Source organism: Balaenoptera borealis (genome assembly GCF_965194805.1).
Source record: "Balaenoptera borealis genome assembly, chromosome: 13".
NCBI lineage: Eukaryota > Metazoa > Chordata > Mammalia > Artiodactyla > Balaenopteridae > Balaenoptera > Balaenoptera borealis.
This window is the reverse complement of record NC_138870.1, coordinates 68,510,308-68,535,338: the sequence shown is the minus strand read 5'-3', so window position 1 is coordinate 68,535,338 and position 25,031 is coordinate 68,510,308. Positions and strand designations below refer to the sequence as shown.

At 35.1% G+C, this 25,031-nt stretch overlaps 1 protein-coding gene across 6 annotated transcripts in view; it reads right to left on the bottom strand.

Moving 5' to 3' along the window:
* ACSS3 (acyl-CoA synthetase short chain family member 3) overlaps nucleotides 1-25,031 on the bottom strand; it is a 142,090-nt gene that overhangs the window by 82,216 nt on the left and 34,843 nt on the right. For 4 of the 6 annotated variants that reach the window (XM_082350744.1, XM_082350749.1, XM_082350746.1 and 1 more), the window contains 3 exons: nucleotides 10,968-11,156; nucleotides 7,147-7,281; nucleotides 1,158-1,298 (listed from right to left, as the gene is read on the bottom strand). In XM_082350744.1, coding sequence (XP_082206870.1) covers nucleotides 1,158-1,298; nucleotides 7,147-7,281; nucleotides 10,968-11,156 — 465 coding nt within the window. Of the gene's footprint in view, nucleotides 1-1,157; nucleotides 1,299-7,146; nucleotides 7,282-10,967; nucleotides 11,157-13,011; nucleotides 13,043-25,031 lie in introns of those variants that run through there. The other 2 variants (XM_082350748.1, XM_082350747.1) reach the window with 2 other exon arrangements.

The following is a 25,031-nucleotide window of genomic DNA, read 5'->3' as shown; positions in this document are numbered from 1 at the left end:
AGGGTAAGGATTGCATCCAGCAGATCATTTGGACTGCTTAAACAAACAAATCTTAGAGTCTGCAATATAAGAAATATCTATTTTTCAGATGACCAGAGTTCTTAAAAAATCACAGGGCTTTGATTCTACAACAACACAAATATCTTCATGTATATGCATTAATTTATTTATTCACTCTACAAAAATTTGAGTACCAACTACATATAAAACACGATGGTAGACCAAAATGTAATAAAACATGGTCTCTGTACTCAGAGAAAATATATCCCTCTACCAAATGTTCTCTTTTTCACAAGCAAGTGAATTTTATATAAAACGTCTTAAGTCTTAATTTTCCTTTATTTACATCTAAACTAACAGAATCACTATTTTAAGAGTGTTAGCAGGTCATTTTTCAGAATTCTGATGCTACAGAGGTCCAATATTAATAAAGAGGTCAATGCCTTATAGGATTCAAGTGATTGTAAAAGTCCCTTTGCCTGCTAACATTCTATGATTCAATGAATATTGAACTCCTTAATAAAGATGAATAGGAAGATGATATCACAAGTCTTTATGAAGTCATATGAAAAAAACAGTATTATTTAGAGATACTAGGCAAAAGTGGTATTTGTTTGGTATCTGACACATTCAGGATTATTGACACTTTTGACTTTGTTTTGTGAAAACACCTTTCAGGGTAAAAGACTTAAAAAAATCCTTGAGTGTCTTCAGTGCTGCAAATCAAATAGTTCAATCCCCTGGATAAATCCCCTGTTGTTCAAACTGTCTAGGCCAATTCTCAAAGTTGCATTTTTAACGATAAATTGAATTCCTCTAAATCAAAAATCAGTTTTCATACTGTATGAAAGTTATGCCTCAATGTAAAAAATAAAAATATTTCATTTAAAATATATTTTATAAAATTTTATTAAACCAACTGATATTCAATCAAATATATATTAATTTTAACAGCTTACTAAAGCAATTGAATATTGCTGATATTTGTGAAGATTCTGAAAGAAATAAGGACAAAGCATATGACATTAAACATAATGAATATTTTTATATATTTAGACACAATATGTCTTTAAGATATAAAATACTTTCAGTCAGTAGTCAAATATTCTCGGTGCAAAAAAATCTGCTACTATAAGTATCCCTAAGATAGTGCATACCTTTGGCAACCCCGTTGTTCCAGATGTGTAAAGAATATACAGCGGATGTTCAGAAAGAACAGGAACACAATCATGTGACTGTGCTTTTGCCATCTCTTCATCCCAATCAAGGTCACGACCCGGAGCCAAAGGAACCGGCTCCTACAAAGCAAAAATATAGGAATATGCACTGAACAAAGGAGATTAAATCAGGAGAACACTGGAGAGTAGCTCAATCTATATTAGTCTGAGCATCTGACTGAAATCTAGGCCTATAGAGCACTAAATATCAGACTTATGACTCAGTATCTCAGGGTCACGAGTTAAGATAAATGTTCATAAAACAATCCAACAGTTTGATGTTGGCTTCAACTAAACTTACAACAGAAAATGTTTTATTCAAACCTAGAGATATCCTTAAGAAATTCAATATGATGCAGGCATGATTTCATCAACAGTCAGAGCTTAACTAACAGAGGTTCATGCTTCTATAAATGCATGTACACTAATACCTTTATAAACTAACTTCTATTTTCTTTTTGACCTGAAACACACACTTTATTTTTTTTAGTTGGGGTATAGTTGCTTTACAGTGTTGTGTTAGTTTCTGCTGTACAACGAAGTGAATCAGCTATATGTATATATATATCCCCTCCCTCTTGGACCTCCCTCCAATCCACCCCCCCATCCCACCCATCTAGGTCACCACAGAGCACCGAGCTGAGCGCTCTGCACTATACAGCAGGTTCTCACTAGCTATCTGTTTTATACATGTTAGTGTATATATGTCATTCCCAATCTCCCAATTCATCCCACTCCCCCTTCCCCCGCCCCGTGTCCACACGTCCATTCTCTACGTCTGTGTCTCTATTCCTGCCCTGCAAATAGGTTCATCTGTACCATTTTTCTAGATTGCACATATATGTGTTAATATATGATATTTGTTTTTCTCTTTCTGACTTACTCTGTATGACACACTTTAGGTCCATCCATGCACCCCAATAGTCACTGTAGCACTATTTACAATAGCCAGGACATGGAAGCAACCTAAATGTCCATCAACAGATGAATGGATAAAGAAGATGTGGTACATATATACAATGGAATATTACTCAGACATAAAAAGGAACGAAATTGGGTCATTTGTAGAGACGTGGATGGACCTAACTTCTATTTTTCATAACCTATTTCTTTTACTTTGGAACTACTGTCTTCACAATGAAATCTCAACTAACCCACTAAAATTTCTCTTTATACAGGGCCATTTAAGAGTAATACTGTGGCCATTTTTCCAAATGAGAGAATATTAAATAACTTTCAGGGGTGGAGGAGTAATCTACTTTTGCTTTTTCAAGAACAAAAATCAGTTTTGAAGTTAATGAGAGTATGAGACATATACAAAAAGCTATCCAAGTTTTCCTCCATCTACGTTATTGACTAATATGGTAGAAATGTTTGTTTTCTTTTTTGTTCCTAGAACCAAACTCTAGTGTTATAAACTTTATAATAATAGACCCATGAATTAGACAGACACATCTTAAGTTAGACAGACCTCTCTAAAAATGGTGCCAATGAAATAAGCCAGGTAGGTGAAGAAGAAGGAAGTGGCTTATGGAAAAATTACTCTAGTGGGGAGTTATAGCTATTTAATTCTAGTTATGATCCAGTACATATCTAGTTATTTTATGAAATGTTGACTAAGCTCAAGATGACACATCAGGAAGTTTACAGTTGGTGAACTTGTTAGTACGCACAAGGCAAGACTACTCATTCCTCAGTGAAAATAAGTTCACCACCTAGAGAGTATATGTAGCCATTCACTTCATCAAGGTGAATCCCTGAACTAAGTCCAGAGACTCTGACAGATTTTTAAAAGCCAGGCCATTTCCACTTTTCTGGTTCCCTAATGTTTTGATCAGGGTTGTAGAAACTGGTCATATATTTAAATGGGTACATTTACAAATTAACATTTCAATATAATATCACAAATATGATGCCTATATGAATACGCACATTGATAGACAACAATCTGAGTTGACCTTCATGAAGGGGAAGTTTTAGGCCCAACTGGTTTCTCCAGCCTCACCTTGAATGTGCCCTGGATGTGCCATTTAGATAAATAAAAACAGATAACTGTGACCAAATTGTAAATTTCCACTTGTTTTTATGTACCAGATAAACACAACTAATTTCAAATTATCAACCCCTTGCCATCACAATTACGGACCTATAAAAAAATCATAACACTGTGTAATAAAAAAGGTCAATTGATAAATCGCAAAAATAATTGCAGATAAAATGAAATGAGGACTTGAATGAATGGTTATTCTTCAGGCTAAGAAATACAGGAATGTAAAAAGAAGATCTGATGAAGGGAAGAGAGGGGAAAAATCAACATTAGCCTTTACTTACATGCGTTTACTTCTACAGACATGTCCTTCCTAAATGTTATCATTCTTAAAATGCAGTCCTGGGGGAAGCACCAGGGGTGACTGATGTGACCTGCCAGTTAAGCCGTCATTGCTTGCCTGAGGCTTAGGAGTGGCAGCCAGGTTTTTATTTCCTCTGGCAAAAATGCAATCCTGGTTAATGAAATGCATCACCGAGCCTCATAATTTGTGTCTCTCTAAGCTCAAAGCAAAGCCAATCCACTGGGCTTAATAACTGCCTCAACAGCATGTCAGATATGAAGGACAAGAGACATCCAACTAAAATAAAGGAAAGTCAAAACAGAGGGAAAGGTTTCAAGAAAAAGAAAGAGGGAGAGAAAGGGAGTTAGTTATGGGAGGGGGAAAGGGAAAGTGGATCTCTACCTATTAAGAGGGAAGAGAAGCCTACCATCTTTTTTTTTTTAATCAAGTGTAAATAGACTAAATATTTATTTAAAAGGCAGAGATGGTCACATTGGATAAAAAAATTAAGGCCCTAAAATATGTTATCTATAAGAGAAAATGTTTTAAAATATAAACACATTACTGGTTAAAAAGAAAGGGATGGAAAAAAGTTACACTATGCAACAAAAAGTACAAGCAAGATTATATGGTTATGTATCAAAGTAGATTTTTACAAAATACCAAATGATAATGAAAATGAGCAACTGGAACTCTTGTAATTTTCTGGTGGAACAGTAAAATGATATGTCCACTTTGTAAAATTATTTAATAGTTCTTTATAAAGTCAAATATACATCTAATACATGAATCAGCAATTCTACCCCTAGGTATTTACACAAGAGAGATGAAAACACAGGTCCACACAGACTTGTACAAGAATGTTCATAGTAGCCTTAGTCATAATAACTCCAAAGTAGAAATAACCCAAATATCCATAAATAGAAGAATGGAAAAACAATTTTTGATATATTTATGGTATGAAATACTACTCAGTAAAAAAACAATAAACTACTGATACATGCCACACAAAGAGTATATCTCAAGAACATATAGAACAAAAGAGGGTAGACACAATAGAGTATATATGGTATGCTTCTATTTATATGAAGCCTAGGAATGAACAAAAATAATCTATGACAATACAAATCAGAAAGCATTTGCTTCTGGGGATGGGGAATGGTTGACTGGAAAAAGGAACAAGTATGGAGAAATTCTATATCTGGATTTGGATGGTAGTTACACAAGTGCATGCAATTTTGAAAATGCATCAAACTGTACTCTTATGATCTGTCCATTTTATTGTATGTAAACTATATCTCAAAAATGAAAATAAAATAATAATTTGAGTACCTACAATGTGCATATTATATTAAGAGGTGAATAATGCTGAATAGAGATAGTGTACAAAAATTAATAATAAAAAAAGAGGAAAAAGAAGATATTTGCCTGAGAAAAATCTGAATAGGAAACATTCATATCCATATCCAATGTATTTATAAAGTAAAAGAAAATAGCACATATCTTGTTGGTTAAAAGTCATTAAACTGGGTTTAAATCTTGGCTCCACCACTTATTAGCTGTGACTTTGGGCTATGACCTGTCCATGACTCAGTTTCTTCATCCATAAAATGGGGCCAGTAATAACATCTACTTTGTTGGTTTATAAGAATGTAAGAATTAAATAGGGAGTATCTGAAAGTACTTTGTGCTTAGCATTAAGTTTTTTGTAAATTCTACATGAATTCATACATGTGTGAATAGTACACACACACTAAACACTTGTGTGTGTTTGTTCCTACCCTTCCTCTAACCTTCTCTTACCCAAAGCCTTCTTTATTACTGACTTGGCATTCCCTGATTGAACAGCAACAAACCTTTTTTAAAAACATGCTGGAGGTCATCTGAAAGAAATTTAAAATTCTTCTTCGAGACAGTAAAAATATTAAAATCATTGAGTGCAACAGTTCATGAACCACAGACTACTAAAACTACACAGGAATTTAACGTGGTAATGCGAATTGCTAGGTGGTAATCAAAATGAGAGAGCTTTAATGCTCTCTGTTCTTATGTCTTGTCATTTAAGCATTTTCCACAGATAACCTCTCAAGAGTTCTACAAAATTATACATGATTCTTTGCACTTTCAATTTTCCTTCTGCAAAATATTTTAATCTGCTAGAAACCCAAATTGGTCCCAGTATAAATAGCTGGAGACTTAGCTTGGATGTAGAAATAAGGTGATCATTAGGGCAAATTTGTTAGAAAAAGCATTGTAAAATATAGTCATTGATGTATTTACTGCTTTTCCTTCCTTCACAGATCACAGAATAATTTATCTGTTTAGAATATTCATATTTTGTTTTCCTGAACATAGTTTTTATTTCCAGACCAATTACTTTTTCTAAAGTTTTTAAAAGACATCTTAAATGCAAATTAATCAAGACTGGGTAGCTGAGAGATTAAGCATCCAGTCAGAGTATACACATTCAGATCATGACCCTGACAAAACTTGCAGGTGAACCACATTGCTTAGAAATATCGAAAAAAATAAGAAAAAGTTATGTCATGAATGCATATATGTAGATACTAGCTTATCCTTGCATAGGCATAAGGTAAGTGATATTTAATATAAAATTAATAATGCGGTAGTTTTCTTACCGTTTTATAACTTTGCTTTCAAAGAATTACATTACTATACAGTATGCCTCTTTCTCTGGTAACTGGAAAAAGTGGGTATCAGCCTATCATCACAGGTAAGTGGTTTTTTAAAAAATGTAACAGTGTTTCTAATACTGTAGTATGAATATGACTGTAATGCCATATGCCATAAAAACTGTACAATTATTCACTCATTAGTGTGTAGGCTGGGCTACCATGAAGCAATCATATTGCTGCTGCTTCGTTATCAATGCATGAATCATTATAGCTAAATATGAATTTCTTTTTCACATTATCTTTTCATTTTTGATGTTTAGTGTTGTAATACGTAGAACATCTACAGTGTTTTGTATCATATAAGCCAATATTGATGCAGGTACTGATAGACAATTCATCTTGTAAACAGATGACATAAACTTATGGTATCAGTAAATATAGTTATAAATCTACTTTCTCTTCCTTATGACTTTTTTAATAACATTTTCTTTTCTCTAGCTTACTTTATTGTAAGAGAATACAGTATATAATACATATAACGTGCTAATCAACTGGTTATGTTATTGGTAAGGCTTCCAGTCAACAATAGGCTATTAGGTAAGTTTATGGGGGAGTCAAAAGTTATAAGCAGATTTTCAACTGCCCAGTGGGCCAGTGTCCCTAACCCCTGCATTGGGTCAACTGTATTATTATTATAGTTAAAATGTAAATTAATAAAGGACACCACAATAGACTACACATTAATTCTAATTCATTAATATTACAGATACTCCTATGTTCCACTTTTTGTTTTAAGCTCGTTTTTTCTAATGACAGAAAATATCATTCTTTTTTGCCAAAAATAGTGACATTCCTGAAGTATTGTATATTCAACAGTGTATAAATCAAGTGTTCCTTTCAAATGGTCAAAAAGAGTCATCCTTAGCACATCACCATAAGGACCAAATTCAATATTCAGATTACCATATTTGGACGATTATAAATGAGAACTTTATCTGGCTTGTGTTGTCCTATTCTCAGAGCTTCTTCTAGAAGTGGTATGTATTCTACCTTCCTTCCAGGTTCAATGCCAAACGATGCTGTAACAACGACCTTGGGCTACAATGAAAAATAAGTAAATAAATACATGAGAAAGCTTAACCATCCTAATTAAGGTAACCACAATATTTCAGATGCAGGCTGACAATTTAACATTTCTTAAGAAACATTTGAATGATTCTGTTCTCTATTAAATAAATGGCCTGAAAACCAATAAACTATTTTTAAATGTTATAGCCCTAACCACTTCCACATAAATCTCACTTACCTGTTCAGAATTCCACACTTAATGATGTTTCTGGCTAATAAACATGAGCTGTTAAAAAATACTTTCGAAAGAATTCATTAAATCAGGTAGATGTAAATTTGCCATGAACCAGTGAAATGGAAGCCTAGGGCCCCCTCACTTACAGAGGCCTGCATAACAGCTGGTTGTTGCTGAAGTTGTAGCATTTCTTAGCAGGGGGAGACCCAGCCTGACTGCTATTAGGAAGCATTTCTAAAGTTTTTTATGTAAGCCTCTCTGCTTGAACACCTAGAGAGACCACAGAAGGAAGAGACCTGAATCTCCAATAATTATTTTATGATTCTTTTCTCATTCCAAATACATACTCATTTTCACCAAATTTTATATTGTAATTTTGTCATATTTTTCTTAAAAGGGCCCTCATTTAAGTTTCGAGCCCCACAAAGCCTGAACATGGCCCCGTCATTAAGACACACTTGGCACTCTTCTTTACCTGACAACTTGCTAGTCATTCTTCAAGATATGCACAGGTGTAGCTAAAAGGCTTAGGATCAATCTTCCTTCCCTGGTAGATTCTGAGCAGGCCTCAGATATCCAACTATAGTCAAAGTGTTTCTTTGTCCCCACCTCTACACAGGAAGCTCTCCAAGGCCAAATTTGGACCCCGTTACCTCCCTGTCTCCTATGCCTGTTACAATGCTTGCCATACCATAAGCTCTCAACAAATATTTGTGGCAATGAACCAAAATTCTCCTTAATCTGCAAAACAAACATATCTTTGTTCTTTTAAGTACACCTAAAAGATATCCTCACGGAGAAATCCAAAGCAAAGGAAACAGATAATAAATTACTCAGGAGAAAGATAATCAGTCCAACACAGTGCACCTATTCCTGAATTTTGATTTCTGGTTACAATACATTTCATCTAGGGAAGGTTTATATAATGTCAAATATATGCATATATAGCACTTTCTGGTTTTTAATAACATTTAATATTCATGGAGCTGAGGCCCAGTGCAGTTGCATAGCTTGCTCTAGGTTAGAAGTGTTGGAATCAGAAAGAGGGCCAGTACTGACGATTTCAGAATATTTCTCTTTCCACTATTTCAAGCTGCCTTTTAAAGGCAAAAAAAAAAAAAGGAAAGAAATGAAAAAATAAATCTTGTATCCTTTTTTAATATTTTTAAAGGTCAGACATTTGAATATAATTCACATTTTAGTATCTGAAATATGTACACAAATAACTCCAGATAACATTCCCTAAGATTAGAATTCTGAATTCTGAATAAATGAAAGTAAGTTACACATCAAATTAAAAACATATATAGAATATATCAAAAGTTGAATAATTTTATAAAGTCAAAATTAGATTCTTCCTCTAGAAAATAATCCCTTTCACATTTCTATTAACAGCCTTGTATTGGAGGTTTTATTCCATCTCAAGTGGACTACATTCTTCCCATCTTCATCTGTTAAAATAAAACTTTTTCTTCGGCCTAATTAGTTGAAAATCACGACATCAAAATCATCCCTGGTTTCAATTATCATCCAAATATCTCAGGTATGTATCTCTATCTCCGTCTCCTCGCCATTAATTTGACTTGCTCAATGGTCCCACCCACAAGAATATGCACTTACTGCCTAAACTCCTTAACAAGGTTGGATGTGGGGGAGGTGTCTACGTGTGTGTGTCTTATGGATGAAAACTCCTCCAGTGATACAGCATAAGTTTTATAAATTCTTATTTTATATATATATATAAATTTTCCCACGCCGTATAAAATCTTTTAAAAAAGAAACAATACATCTCATACCTTTGCCCAAATGGTGTTTAAGATTTCTGTAGCTGAAAAGCTAGAGTCTATAGCTTCCTCAGAGAAGTCTCCAACTGCCCACTGATTTGCAGATCAGTGACTGATACTTCCCCCTAGATTTCCCTTCATAAGCACTAACTCAACATGTTATTAAAAAGAGAGAAAAAAGAGAATCCAGCCAGTTAGTGTGCAAACCAGCTTCCTAGTTCTAATAACTGATCTATTACCAGATGAAGTCAGATATGTAAAACCTCACTCCATGCCTAGTACTCTGGGGACCCTCAATATATATTAGTTCCCTTTTCTTTGTTAAGAATGTTTCTCGTCCTGGGCTTGTAAAACTCTATAAAGGTCAGTCATCTCCTACTCCCATAATGACCTTCCTTCTTTAATCTTCCCACTGCTGTTCCTCTCCTGCACATTGCCCACTAGCCACTGATTCACAAAGAGACCACCTACCAAAGGTTCTCATTCTAACCTCTCTCCCACTCACATCATACTGCAAGACTTGCCTCCTCTTAACATTGCTTAAAACATGACAGTCACCTGCTCAAAAATTCGACCGGTCAGCGTCTACAGGATGCAATTCAGACAATAACTGCCTTTTCAAGCTCACCTTCTCTCCCTCTTCAATCACATTGTTCTATTTGCTGTCCTTTAAATGAATTTTTACCCTTTCCTGCCTCTCATGCTAGACTCTTATTCTTTTTCGAGGCTTTTGGATCCCACTATGTCATTCTCTTCAACTAGCTGAACCTTAGCCAAGACGTAACTCAAATCTCACCTCCTTCAGGAAGCCTTCTTCAGCCACCCCAACTAAAAGATATCATTCCTGCCTCTAAATCAGGGACCTGCAAACTATGATTCAGAGCCAAACTCTGCCCAAATTACATTCTGTAAAGTGTTGTTGGAACACTGCTTTGCCCTTAGTTCCTGCAGTGTCTAAGGCTGTTTTTGTGCTACCACAGCACAGCTGAGTAGTTGCAATAGAAACCATGTAACCTGAAATGCCTAAAATATTTACTATCTGGTAACTTACAGAAAAAAGTTTGCTGATTCCTGCTCCAAATTCATAGAATAATAACAGCTAACCTTTTTTTTTTTTAATGAGTATTATATGCCAGGCACTGTGTTAGTGTTTTAAATTCAATATCTCAAAGATATTTCACAACAGCCTTTCAAGTTTGTGATTTTAGTACCCCATCTAAACGTGTAACTTCACCTGTCCCTAACACCCCCTCTTAACCACTGTGCTATACCACCATTCCTGGAAATATATAGATTATAAAACTAGTCATGTGTCCCATCCATTTGATAAGTATCATTTCTTAACCGGTTCCAAGGACAGTACCAGGCATAGAGTGGAAGCTTAATAAATACATGTTGAATGAGTAAATTAGTTATTATTTTTCTTAAACGTCTTACACAAATATACGGCAAGTTAACTTGAAAGGCTTGCACCTTATATGTTATATTCTTCACAGTATCTAGAAAGATGTCTACCACATAGGACTGACTCGAAAATAAAATTTTGGTTAATAGTGTATGCCAAATAAAAAGTAAACTTTATCTCATTTGATAGGAGGATCTAATAAGTACAGATCACTCTTCGATGGTTCATCCACAGATAAATATGGCTGTACTATATGCAGCTACTACTTGATTTCTCCAAATAAAGCACTTACCTTTGCATGATCAATGCGACTGCTTAGTTCTCTGGATGCAAATCCCCCAAATATGAGACTATGGATGGCTCCTATCCTAGCACACGCCAGCATGGTGTACATCGCCTGGGGGATCATGGGCATGTAGATAACCACGGTGTCACCCTTCTTGACACCATGCTTGACCAAAACACCAGCCAGCTTAGAGACCTATAACAACATCATCAGATCAGCAAAGTGTTCTCTGTGATAATTCACTAAACTTCTCAGTTACAACAGTAACGCAAGAAGATGATCACCGCCCCCCGGCCCGTAGTGGATTATAGAAGTCTGAGAAATACATATTTGATGATGGTGGTAAGAGTTTAGATGGTGACAATGATAACACACATCTGGATTATAATAATTGACTACAAACCAACTTACTACTATTATGCCATATGAATTCCATGGCTTAAATTTGCTTAATTATTCATTCAACAACATTTTTACCAAGCAACTATCATGCGCCAGACATTGTGTTTAGGGTTGGGAACACAACACTGAAAAACAAAGACAAAGACTTGTCCCTGTGGAGCTTTTATGCTAAAGGGGCAATCTGTCAAGTGAGCAGAAAAATAAAATAATTACAAATTTATTTATATGTTGGGTTAACTGTTGAAGGAAACAGTTAAGATCAAAAACCTACATATGATAAAATTTGTTGCAAGAAACCTTTTCATGGGCAATTACAGCAAGCTGTGGGAAGTATGCCAGATCTAAGTGAGGATCTAAGAAGTTCAACATTCTTTTATTTAAAAAATATATATTGAGTTCCTATACATCACACACACTGTTTTCTGATACATCAGTAAACAAACAAGACAAAGATCTCTATCAGAGTACTTATGTTTTAGTAGAGGATATGCAATAAATGTAATATTTATGTATTATGTTAAAAGGTATTGAGTGCTATTTGATGGGGGAATAGAGCAAAATACAGGGGATTGGGAGTGCAGGGGATGTAATTCTCAATGGGACGATCAGAATAGTCCCAAAAGGGACTTCCCTGGTGGTCCAGTGGTTAAGACTCCACACAGACTTCCACTGCAGGGGGCATGGGTTCAATCCCTGGTTGGGGAACTAAGATCCCGCATGCCGCAGCACGGCCCAAAAAAAAAAAAAAAAAAAAAAAAGATAGACCTAAGAAAGTGACATTTTAGCAATGACACATAAGAGGTTGAGACTAAGTGGATATCTGTGAGCATACTATTTCAGGCAGAAAGGGCACCAGTACAGTGGCGTAAGGGGGATCATAGGTGATGTGACTGAGGAACGTAGAGGAGACCAGGGAGCTGAAACAGAAAGAACAAGTGAGAAAGTAAGTGGTCATAGATCAGGTCAGAGAGCTAAAGGGTCAGTAGGGATCCACTGGGCAAATGGAAGGACTATGGCTTGGCTTTGAATGTGACTGTTCAAGATAGTAAACAGAGGAGGCCTGGGAGAAGGAATTAGGCCACACTGCTATTTGAGGTTCCTTTCATTTCACTCTGCCTCTCCTACTTTTTGAACAAGTTCAAAGGATTCTGAATCCTGATCATTATTCCTTTTTCTCTCTATTCCCTTCCTCTGTGCAGATGGGGAAAGATGTGGTCAAGGTTAAGGGCTCTGGGGAAAGACAGACAGTAACAAACAACTCTCTCAGTGTTTTATCCTGCCCTATATTGCAAACTCTAATTTAGTGCAATTTTTTAAGAACCCCAAGTTGTCCAGTAGAAAGTTACAAGAAAAATAAATCAAAGTAATATCAATCATGAACTTAAATTCTATTATATGGAGCTCAAGAACCAAGACAAACACTAAACGTTATATCCAAATATCTCAGTGTAAACCCTGCAGAAAGTGGCCATGCTCTGGGATCGCATTACTGGGTGTCCTGTTTAAGGTACAGCACTGGGAGAGATCAACGAGAAGAGTTTGTCCTATTTACAGCTATAGCCTTGGCACCTTAAATAGTGTTGAATAAAAAGAATTTTCAACCAAAACCCAATCTAGCAATGATTCAGTAACTATAATCCTGTCTTACTTCACAACGTTGCTGGAAGATGTCCAAAATTTTTCTGTCCTCTGAAAGAAATGAAATCAATAAATTCAATACTTTCTTTATAAGAAGGATCTCACAATGGCTAAATGTAGCCCAAAGATGTATTTAAGGTGGGGTCATGTCACACCTAAAAAAAAAAAAATGAGCCAACATATTAAACTTAGAAGGTTTCATATGCAAATTCAGATTTCCAGGTTCTCTTGAAAAATTGGAAGGTCTAGCCACAGTTGGTCTGTGTTCTTGAATGACAACAATCAACTGAACCCAATGATCAGCTGCTGGGTTTGCCATGAACTTGCTATTCCCTAGGGCTATTTATAACAGAGCTTGCATTTTTCTTTCCTTCTGGGTTTAAAATATATTCTTCTACATCCTGTTTATTTTGTCATCTGCTTACACCATAGTTCCATAACCATAGAGGTGTGATATATACAGATAATTGATTTTTCTCTCATCCATGTCTCCCATTTATATTATCTGCCTGGTTCCTGCAGGCATCTGAGTTGTTAACCACCGCCTTGAAGACAATCTTCAGTCAAATTAAGCTGCACTATGTCTGTATCATCAATAGATGGTGCCCATTTGGCCTTGTTAACCTCCCTTCTTGCAGCTACTCCTCAATGTTTAGATACCATACTAACCACACTAAAGTTGCTCTGAAGACGAAAGTTTTACATGATCAATAGAGAAAAATATCTTTTTTAGTAGTTTCTGGGGCTAAATGTCACTCCAGTAAAATTTTCCATTGTTACTTCTAAATTTTAAAATATATATATTTATTTTTATAAATATGAAAATGAATGGGTAAATATGTTTCAGGTAAGACTTCTAATAAATAAGCTAATGAAAAATGAAATATTAGCTCATAGCAAAAGATGGGATTGATTTAATATGAAAATATATGAGAATGTTTCATTAAAAAATATTCCTCATTAATATTATATCTAGTGTTGGGACTTCCCTGATGGTGCAGAGGTTAAGAATCCGCCTGCCAATGCAGGGATATGGGTTCGAGCCCTGGTCCGGGAAGATCCCACATGCCGCGGAGCAACTAAGCCCGTGCGCCACAACTACTGAGCTTGCGCTCTAGAGCCCACGAGCCACAACTACTGAGCCCACGTGCCACAACTACTGAAGCCCGTGCGCCTAGACCCTGTGCTCCGCAACAATAGAAGCCACCACAATGAGAAGCCCGCACACCGCAACAAAGAGTAGCCCCTGCTCGCCGCAACTAGAGAAAGCCTGCATGCAGCAACAAAGACCCAATGCAGCCAAAAATAAAAATAAATTAATTTATTAAAGAAATATATTATATCTCGTGTTGGTTAATTTGGAAACCCCAGAACAGAATACTTAATAGTCTTACTCAGATGCAAAAATAATCATTTTGAAGATAAGTGTAAGCAACAGTGAGCAATTAGAGGAAATATCTAGAAATCTCAGTCACCTAAGAGTTCATAATCAATCAAATAAAGTTCTATGAAACCAACACAAAGGACAATTTGATTATTGCTATTTCAGGGTTCACCTTGTTTTCATTGGCTTTTTGATGGAAAATTATCAAACGGAAGATAGATATTATTTTTATTCAATGTTATATTCTTATTCTACCATAGGTGTCTGAGTGTAGATTTATAATTTCTATTATTATCCAAAAGGAAAAAAATTTAACATGTATTTCATATAACTTACAGTTTCTCAACTGAAGAAAAAATTAAATCATGTGCCACTCACCCAATCCATATTAATCTTTGTACCTTCTTAGAACTATTTTAATTTATCAACTATTTAATAGTCTTATACAGGCACGAATCACTAAAATTGGTTTTCTTTCTGACATCAAGGGCAATACATAACCCATACAATCATGGTCAGGCCATGATACTCCTCTAACATGAGGATAACTGAGCTGGGGACGAAGCCTGAAGAAATGAAACAAATGTATATATACATATTCATTTAGAACAACAGTGTTTGCTTTTTCCCACTAGTTATTTATTACATGAACTAATTATTATTTTGGTACTAATTTAAAGTTATTTTAATATCTAAGTATCCTGCCATTGATTCAAGTTATATAGTATCTGCTATGTGTCCTATACTGAGGTCAAGTCGGCAGGTACAAAAATGAGGAAGATATGTTCCTTAAGGCAAAGAAATTCACAGTCCAGGAAAAAATATCATACATAAATAGTAATGATAAAATAAGAAAATGCAACAAATATTTATGTAATATAAAACGGTATACACATATATTTGGTTTATATATAACGCACATATATTTGGTTTAGATGCAAGTAAAAACTTTAAATTTTAGAATGGTAAAACAAAAACATGTAAGCATAAATAATGAAAAAAACTTCAGTAAAATTTTTATGTACTCATTCTGGAGAATCTTCATTCCAAAGCAGTCTGTGAAGAAAGACAAATACCATATGATATCACTTATATGTGGAATCTAAAATATGACATAAATGAACCTATCTATGAAACAGAAACAGACTCACAGACATAGAGAACAGACCATGGGGGGAGGCGGGGGAGGGATGGATGGGGAGTTTGGGACTAGCAGATACAAACTATTATATATAGGATGTTTAAACAACAAGGTCCTATTGTATAGCACAGGGAACTATATTCAATATCCTGTAATAAACCATATTGGGAAAAAAGCAGTCTGCGACTTAGTAGAATTTCATGACCAAAAGCCCGTGACACAAAAATAAACATTAGTCAAAACTGATCAAAGACTATGTTCTATAGAGTAAATTAGCACTTGCTTCACAAACTGCCAGTGTGTCCATCTAAAGAAAATCGTGTTTGTATGACAAAGATAGCATTGGTGTCCAAATTATAGTAAAAACATAACAATCAGAGGCAACCTCAGGGCCATGTCAAAGAAAATTACACGAAAGAGAAGACAAGAGAAAGCATGTTTTTCAGCGGCTATGATGTTACTCTGCAAACCCTGGTCGAATCAATATCAGAAAATGTAACTACTTTAAAAATCAATTATAATATCTGAGGAAACAGTTTACTAAAATTGGGGATGAATGACCTGTTCTTCAGAATATATAGGATTCCCCACAGAAAGAGATAATTACCTAAAATACCTGCATTTTACTTTTAAACATATAAGTTAATCACATACTTTGTACATACACAGACATCATACACACGTTTTTGGTTTTTCTTGTACACAAATAGAGAGCCACCAAAAAGGTAAAAATTTATCTCTAATGAATTGTTTCTTCTTTTGGTCATGCACTAGCCATGCATCCAGGTAAATAAATACCTGTGAAAAGAATCAGTTATACTAAAACTGCTTAAGACCTGAAATAATACTAAAACTATCTTTTTGAAAGGAAATCTTTCAGGAATGCAAAATACTTTCATCTAACATAAGAAGCTCCCAGAAATGTAACTTTTTAAGACAGTGACTATTTATTGGATATGAAATTGAGATAATTCTCATTTAAATATGATGCTATATTAAGTCCATTCAATTGTGAGATATTCCTTTCAATAACAGGAAAGTGGAGGTGATGTGATGTTATTAAAAGAAGAGAAATCTTTCCTCAAAAGATAAAAGTATACCATTTCGCACAGAAACGAAGACCCAACACAGCCATAAATAAATAAATAAACAAATACTTAAAAAAAAAAGTATACCATTTATATTCAAGAGTAAAACGTATTATTACTATCTAAAACAGAGAATATATATTCATATTTTAAAACAGAATTCTATTAAATTAAAAAAAAAGTAAAAAGTAGTATCTAATTTTCAAAATAGTTATCTGACAGTGAGCTAGAAAACATTTACTAACACTTTTCCTTTCAAATAATTTTCTCCAAATGAAGGAATAAATATCATTACTCAGAATAATCATTTTTCTCATTCCCATTTTCTTCACAAGTGGGTGTCAATCAATATTTCGTCATTTTAAGACTGTGTATTTGCAAGCAGAATGAAATGGAGAATTGTTTAATCCATTTAGTTCAGGCTCAAATTAACCAAAATTTCAATAATCTGTGAGCTTTCAAGACTAATGTGATTTCAAACTATATTTCACAGAAATTTAGTTCAACCCTACATTTCTCTATGCATATGTGCTCACAGACTTGATAAGGAATATGTTCTTCCATTTCTTTAATATTCATACATTGTGATTTACAAGTACATCATCAAAATTTATCACATCTTATAAAGGACACTTTGTTCATTTTAAAATAGTACCTCTATGTAACAGTCAGGCCATTGTTGACAGAGAAAATCATCTTACATCAAGGAGAAGTCCAAGGTCTAAAAGAATAGAAAATGTAATTGATGCCTACCATTTACTCATGACATGACTACAGAATGTGTAATAAAAAGGAAAGGAATTATATAGAAAAGAAATAATTAATTATTGCCTCCACTTTTTCCCATTTTAACATCTTTCCACTCTAGGTGTTAATGGTCGAGTAATAATGACTTCCTCCTGCTTTTACTCACTTGATAGTTTCTGCCAAAGTTCCTAATCCTCATGGAATTTGCTATTTGGATCAGGAATTTGCCTGAGAAAGTAAAGGCAGTTCAGAATGGATAGAGCAAGAATTCAGGGTGAAAAAGGTTGTGAGATGGCCTGGAAAGGTCTAGTGTCATATACTGTATCTTTTAGAGCCTTGTTAAGCTCTGTTAAGTTTAGATTTATCCTAAGTTCAATGTGTAATAATTCAAAAGTGTTAAATCCTCTGTAGAAGTAGGCACTTTCCTTATTCTTGCAATGAAATTATTATTGCAAGATCTAGGGTTGTGACACTGGGGATAAAAATAAATAATACGATTTGAGAAATACTTCATGTAGACTGTATAGGGACTGATGATTGATGGATGCAGGGAATAATGGGAGGACGGGAAGAAATGGGCCCAGATTTTTGGTTTTAGTAACTGGTTGGAAAGTGATTTTGTTCACAAAGTTGGTTCCTGGGTTTGAATCAATGTTCCCTGTTAAGCTTGAGGCATGGAGATGGGAAGGTCAAAAGTTTAAAATGGCCTTTGGAGGGCAGAAGACAAAACTTATTAAGGGAATGCTAAAGGAGAAAAAAATACAGCACTGAAGCCCCAGTGGATACCAGGGACCATGAATTTGTAGTAAACCCGTATTTTTAGCGAGGTAATTTTCCTCCAACAGGATTCAACATATTAAGATACAGGAATGAAGATAACAAAGAACTGGGTTGATCTAAAATGTAAACTAGATAGCTAGTGGGAAGCAGCCGCACAGCACAGGGAGATCAGCTCGGAGCTTTGTGTCCACCTAGAGGGGTGGGATAGGGAGGGTGGGAGGGAGATGCAAGAGGGAGGGGATATGGGGATATATGTAGACGTATAGCTGATTCACTTTGTTATACAGCAGCAACTAACACAACAATGTAAAGCAACTGTACTCCAATAAAGATGTCTAAAAAAAGAAAAAGTAAACATAGTAAGCAAAATAAAAACAAATTTCTTTAAATAAAGAATTGGGTTGATCCAGGTCTGGAGTTCTACCACAGAGGTGAGGTGGAACAACAACAGGTAAGACAGGTGAGCATATTAGCAAGAGAGTTGTGTTGTTAAAGAAGCTAACCAGGATAGCTGAGAGACAGAAACAGAAGAACTTAGGTAGTGACTACACACAGTCAGAACCATTTAAAACTACGATATTCAAATGATATTGTTCTAAAAATGCAGACCGTCTGAAAATGTGGTTTTGCTGCATTGTATACCAGAGGTTTAAAATAGACACTCTGAAAATTATAAGCCCAAACTTACATATGATCTTGACCCTTTCCCCACCTTCCATCTACCAAAAAAGCCAAACTCTAGGGTTCCCTCATGCATCTGTTTCCAGCTGATCCTCACAAAGTCCTCCTTTTGTCCTTGGGACATCTATGACATCCCCCTTTCCCTCCACTGTTCACCCCATCCCTTAGCTTATCCCACCTCAGGCAAATCTCCTTCTCACAGATCCCTCCATATAATACATCAACCTCTGTAGCTCTTTAAAATGCTCAGAAAGACCTCTCAAAACTAACTCACTGGTCTCTATCTATCTCTACACTTTCCTCTAATTGAACCTGCTTTTCTCTAGCACCAATATTTCCAATAATTTTTCATTTGTATTCATTTTATTTCCCTCCCTTAATCCCTTGAATTATGAATATTGCAAGGATATTGACTTTATTATTTGTCACTGCTAATGCACTGTATTTCAGCTATATTATGTGTTAAGCAGTTTGGTAGCTAGATTGGAACCCAAGCACCACTCAGAAAAGTACCATTCGAGATATATGGAGAAATATCATACAAATTCCAATTAAAGAGTTCTCAAATGAATTTTTAAAGCATAGCTGAAGTCAAAGGTGATTACTTTCTGTATGTTTCCTAGAGCATTTCTAAAGAAAATATTCCAAGTCCTGAAGCAAGTTTTATTACATTTTTAAAAATATAACCCACCTGGACTGAAATGAAACAAAATTCAACTATTAGAGAAGTCATTTTTCACAATTTTACACTCACATATCTTTACATAGACATTCTAAAAAAATCTAACAAAATGTGGTTAAAATATACATTTTTCCAAATTTATGTTTAAAAAGGTACAGAATCCACTGTGTTTTATTAATAAAGAACATTCAATTCAATACCAATTTATGTAAGTCATCTAGATATGGCTATATTCTTCAATGAACATAAAAGCCATGATAATTATTGCTCTACATATTAGTATATATAGTATTAGTATATATAGTAATAAGCATGCAAAAGGTAAAACAAAGTTAATATTTTAAAACAGTTACAGTGTGGCTGCTATAAACACCATATTAAAAGGCTAATGGAGAATACTTTTTTAAGTAGTAGTAAGTGAATTAAAACCAGATTCCTTTCTCTTGGTCTAATAAATTGTTTAATGTTGTATTTCTCAACCTGGGGTCTGTGGAGATATTCTCACAGTTGTCCATGAGCCTTCTATGAGAATTTTTTAATTTTGTGTTTTAATTTTGATGATAATTTTTAAAAATTAATAAGGCAAAGCATATTCTGGATTATATGAGCACTCATGCAATTTCACTGTATTTATTTGTATTTGTTTTTTATAATCTCATGCATATTAATCAAAAGCCAAATGATATCACTTTTTTTATAATAAAATTGTATAATAAAAGGCTTTATGAAAGTTCAAGTACTACTGTGTGACAAGAGAATTGAGGTATCATAGGGAACATGTTGCCAAACTCAAAGGACCCAGGGCCACAGCACTCAAACCATAAGCACCTAGCAATCAGTCATTCCATTCTAGCTCAATATCATTCACTATATGAAATTAATATTGTCAATTTGAGATTGATTGACTTTGTACATTTGTTTTTATCCTGCTTATAAATCAGATACGGCTTTATATATGTATTGAGCTATAAATAAAGGATATTAAAATCTAGTTTTAATTGCACATTAAAAATAATTAAGTCAATACAAAAAGTATGCAAGAATGTTTTTTCTTTATGAACTGTTTGTATGTCTCAATTTTGAGAGGGGGAAAAATGGTTTCTTTGATTTTTCTTCTCATAAAGAAAGACAAATATAAAAGAAGCAAGAGATGTCAACAGGAACCTTAAATCATTTAGAACAATTCTGCACTGATTATTTAATCAAAGCTTTAATTGAACAAACACCCCCAATTTTTACAGACAGTACATAAAACATGACAACTAGTCTGGGTACACCAACCACACTTCCCAGAATTTGTCTGTGTTCCTGTTAACCTTTAATGGTTTTGTTGGTCAATACATCCTAAAAGTCAATCAATATATATATAAATGGCTCAATTTATATTGAGAAGTTGCTAAATATCGCAGGAGTGGTACAAGGACATGAGATCATTCCAATAGTTGGGTCTGTTCCCAACAGCATTAAGATCAAAAGGAGGCACACATATCTCTAAAAAATGAAAAATTCACAAATATAATGCATACCCTAGTAACTAATAAACAAAGCAACATAGATCATCACACATGCCAAGAATATATCATAAATATCCACAAATAGATCAAATTTCCCATAAAAACTATATATGATAACGCTAACATAATCCAGCTTTACAATAGAAACAAAATGATCTTAAATCAAGTATGGTATGAGAAAATGAACAATCAATTTCCCCAAGAGCTCCAATCTTCACAATATTTTTGCCAAATGCAATATGCATTGATTTATTAACACTTATTTAACTAGTACAAATGGCAAAAATATTAGCATAAAACTGTCAAGTGAATTAATAATGTTAACAGCATCATTTCCCATGTGTAGATATTTATTGATTTTGAAAAGTCTTATATGAAAATATTTCACTTCATATACTTGAAATATGATTCTATCCTCATATCTTTATTTGCATCACTAAGCCAATCAGTGTCTTCAATTTATGTTAATTAGCTTTATCCTCTGCTTGCTATGAAAATTATGTCAGGTCAAATAATTTCATAGTTTCATATATTTATTATTAAAGGTCAGAAACTGAAAGTTGATGATGTACCCAGCTGTCCTAAAGTTGCTGACTATACAACAGGTACAGGCGCTTGTCAACAGAAAAAGAATAATTGTTACCAATTCCTTGCACTTCCACTTATAGGAACATATTTTTTTTCTTTTTCTCCTCTGCCCCTTCTTGACTTTAGTAACTGTCTGCCTCCTTCCTTTATTCTTCAACAATCTTTCTATTTGGTTTCCCATTTAATTCATCTTGTTGGCCTAATTCATATTTTGAAGAGAGCTTCCTAAAAGGCAGAGGTTGGAAGGAGCACTTCTCATGGGACATGGCCCTTGATTTCAGAGTAATTTTCTCCTCTAAATTATTCAACTTTCATAATTACAGCCACTGCCATAATTATGTTTCAAAAATTACCTTTAGTAGAGATAATAGACACTTTCAGTTTGAATTAAATCAGGAAAATTTAGTACACACTGGGTTTCATCAATTTTCCCTGTATACATATATTCACAAAAATTTCTCAAATGCCCTTTAGGGGTCATATTTTTGTTTAGTGAATATATACATAAAAATTCACAATTGTTTGAATACTAAAAAAACCCCCAAACTTACCACATGCAGAGGTAAATTTAACATGAAATTAGATATAGAGAAAATAAACTCAAAGTAGGAATTTCTAAAAATGATAAATACAATATATAATATATACACACACATGCAAACATAAACTCACACGCATTCCTTTTTTTTCACTGAGGTTTGATATAACTACTAATTTGAAAAGAGCTAAGAGAAGGACACAATGAACACGTGTCTCCTGGAATGCAGATCAGAGTTGTTAGTATGGGAAATTCAAGAAAGAAACATTCATCTTGAACTACCAAGCCAAATGTAAATAAGCTAAATTTTTTCCCAGATAATAAGAAGTTAGAATTTAGTTGGAAAGAAGATCAAGTTCTACTACTGATACAATTCAAAAATAAAAAGTTCCTGCAATAAAGGAAGCTAGAGTCACTTAGAAATTCTAAATGGTAGCTCATTCACTCATTCTTCCATCATTCAACAAATGTTTTCTATGGGCCAGGCACAATCTCGTGAACAAAACAAAAAAATCCCTTCCCCCATGGAACTGACATTCTAGAAGAGGAAACAACACTAAAGAAGATGGATAAATAAAATATATAGAATGGTACTGAGTAACAAATAGTTAAATTTTTAAAAGAAAGCAGAAAAAGGACGCATGAAGTGGTGTGCATGGGAACACTTATTTTTAACATGGCCAAGGAAGATCTCACTGAGAAAATAATATCCAGGTACCAGGAACCATAAGATATCTGGAAGAAAAACCATCTCAAGCAGAAGATAGGCAAGTACAAAGGCTCTAAGGTGGGAATGGAGCAAGCCAGGAGAGTTCACTGCAGGAGGCAGGGCGGGGTGGGGTGTGCAGTGCAGTTCAGTGGGGCTGGGGAGTAGGTCACAGGAGCCAGATCACGAAGCACCACAGCTCACCATAGTGTGGTCCTGAGAGTCCTCCGAGTCTGGCTCACTGGAGCCCAACCTCCCTACCCCCGGCACTGTGCTTCATTCCAAAGCCACTGCAGCGGCCCTAGATTCTCTCCTCCCAGGATCTCTGCATGTGCCATTCCTTCTGTCTCCAGGACCCTCCCTCTCCCCACCGTTTGTCTTCCCACTTTTGGTCATTTGGGCTCATTTTAGACACTGACTCTTGCAAAAGCCTTCCTATGCCCTGTTAACCTGGCTGAGCTGGGTGCCGTTCCATGTGTTTCCACAAAATACAACACTGCGCCACACAACCTCTGTTACGTTCACATGGTTTTTTAGCTCCTAGAAAAAATAGGGAATGAGTTCATTCACCTGTATCCCTTTGTTCCTAGCAAGGTTTGGCATACAGAATAAGTATGTGTTGAATGAGCGAGGGATCTTGAACCAGGCCAAATCTCTCTACAAATATCTTAGTAAAGGGTTGTTTTAATTATCAGCTCCACACAAAAGATGACAGTTTAGGAAACGCTCTACTTCTGAATCATTCTGTAAAATCTTCAGGTTCTGCATGTCACTGAAACACTTTAGCCTGAAATTTGTTGGTTCACTAGTTAATAAATGCTAACTTAAGTTTCACCTCGGCAGAAACTCCCAGCAGAAATGAGACAGTGGGGATTAAAACAAGTACAGGGCTTCCCCGGTGGCTCAGTGGTTAAGAATCTGCCTGCCAATGCAGGGGACACGGGTTCGAGCCCTGGTCTGGGAAGATCCCACATGCCACGGAGCAACTAAGCCCGTGAGCCACAACTACTGAGCCTGCGCGTCTGGAGCCTGTGCTCCGCAACAAGAGAGGCCGCGATAGTGAGAGGCCCGCGCACCGCGATGAAGAGTGGTCCCCGCTTGCCGCAACTAGAGAAAGCCCTCGCACAGAAACGAAGACCCAACACAGCCAAAAATAAATAAATTAATTAAAAAAAAAAAACAAGTACAAAGGCACTTCTTTTTGTTTGTTCTCAGGGGCATTACCTATTAAATCTATCTTGCTCTGTCTTCTCTACTTAATAAAATAAAAGCCACAGGGAACCAGGAACGGGTAATCAAAGTGGAGAGAACAAAGCCTCCGTCTTTCCTAACAGTCCTTCCTTTAGTACCTTAGAGAAGAAAAGCCTGCGGAATCAGAAGCTGTCAGCAGGTGAGAGAAACAGGCCTTTTAAGTATTCTGTTGTCAGGCTAAACTGAAACCAATGAACCAGTACAAATCTCAAAAGGGTCTAAGAGTCTAGACTCAATATTAGAAAATCAAGTTGAGTTAGCAGAACGGCTTCTAAGCAAAATGTGTGTGTATACTTATCATATACACTTATTGATTAAAAAGAAAACAACAGAAAATGCGAATAGAAATAACCATTATTTAACTCTTCCAATTTTATGTTTCTAAAGTCTTTTCTTTGACTCTGAGGCTCGGTCATGTGTCAAATTCAATATACTGATACAGATAATATATTTATAATGTATAAATAAGTCTCCTAATCAGTATAGCAATTAAGATTAACCAGTATCTTAATATTAACCTAAGTCTTAAGTATTAATAAAATGAGACTGTGGCAATATGCCCAAATCATAGGATTAAGTTTTTAAACATAGAGTAAACCTTATCTAAAAGCTGAAAATGCAAACCTAAAATAAAACAGAATATAACAGGTTATCAGGAAATTTCTGTTATCTCATAATAAAACACAGCCTCAGATGAAAAACAAGGTCATTTGGTAACAGAGTGCCTTAACTCCTCAGCCCTAGCGTGAGCTCTGTCTCTGTACACTTCATTCTGAAAATACGCAATTCCCACTTACAGACCAATGAAATATATCCAACAGTATATTTGCAGCATTATTTCCTTCTGTTCTGTATTCAGTTGCCCAGTATTTGAACTCCCTTCTTATTAGATTGGAAATCCCCTAGTATGAGTTCTAGAGAGAGGCAGGG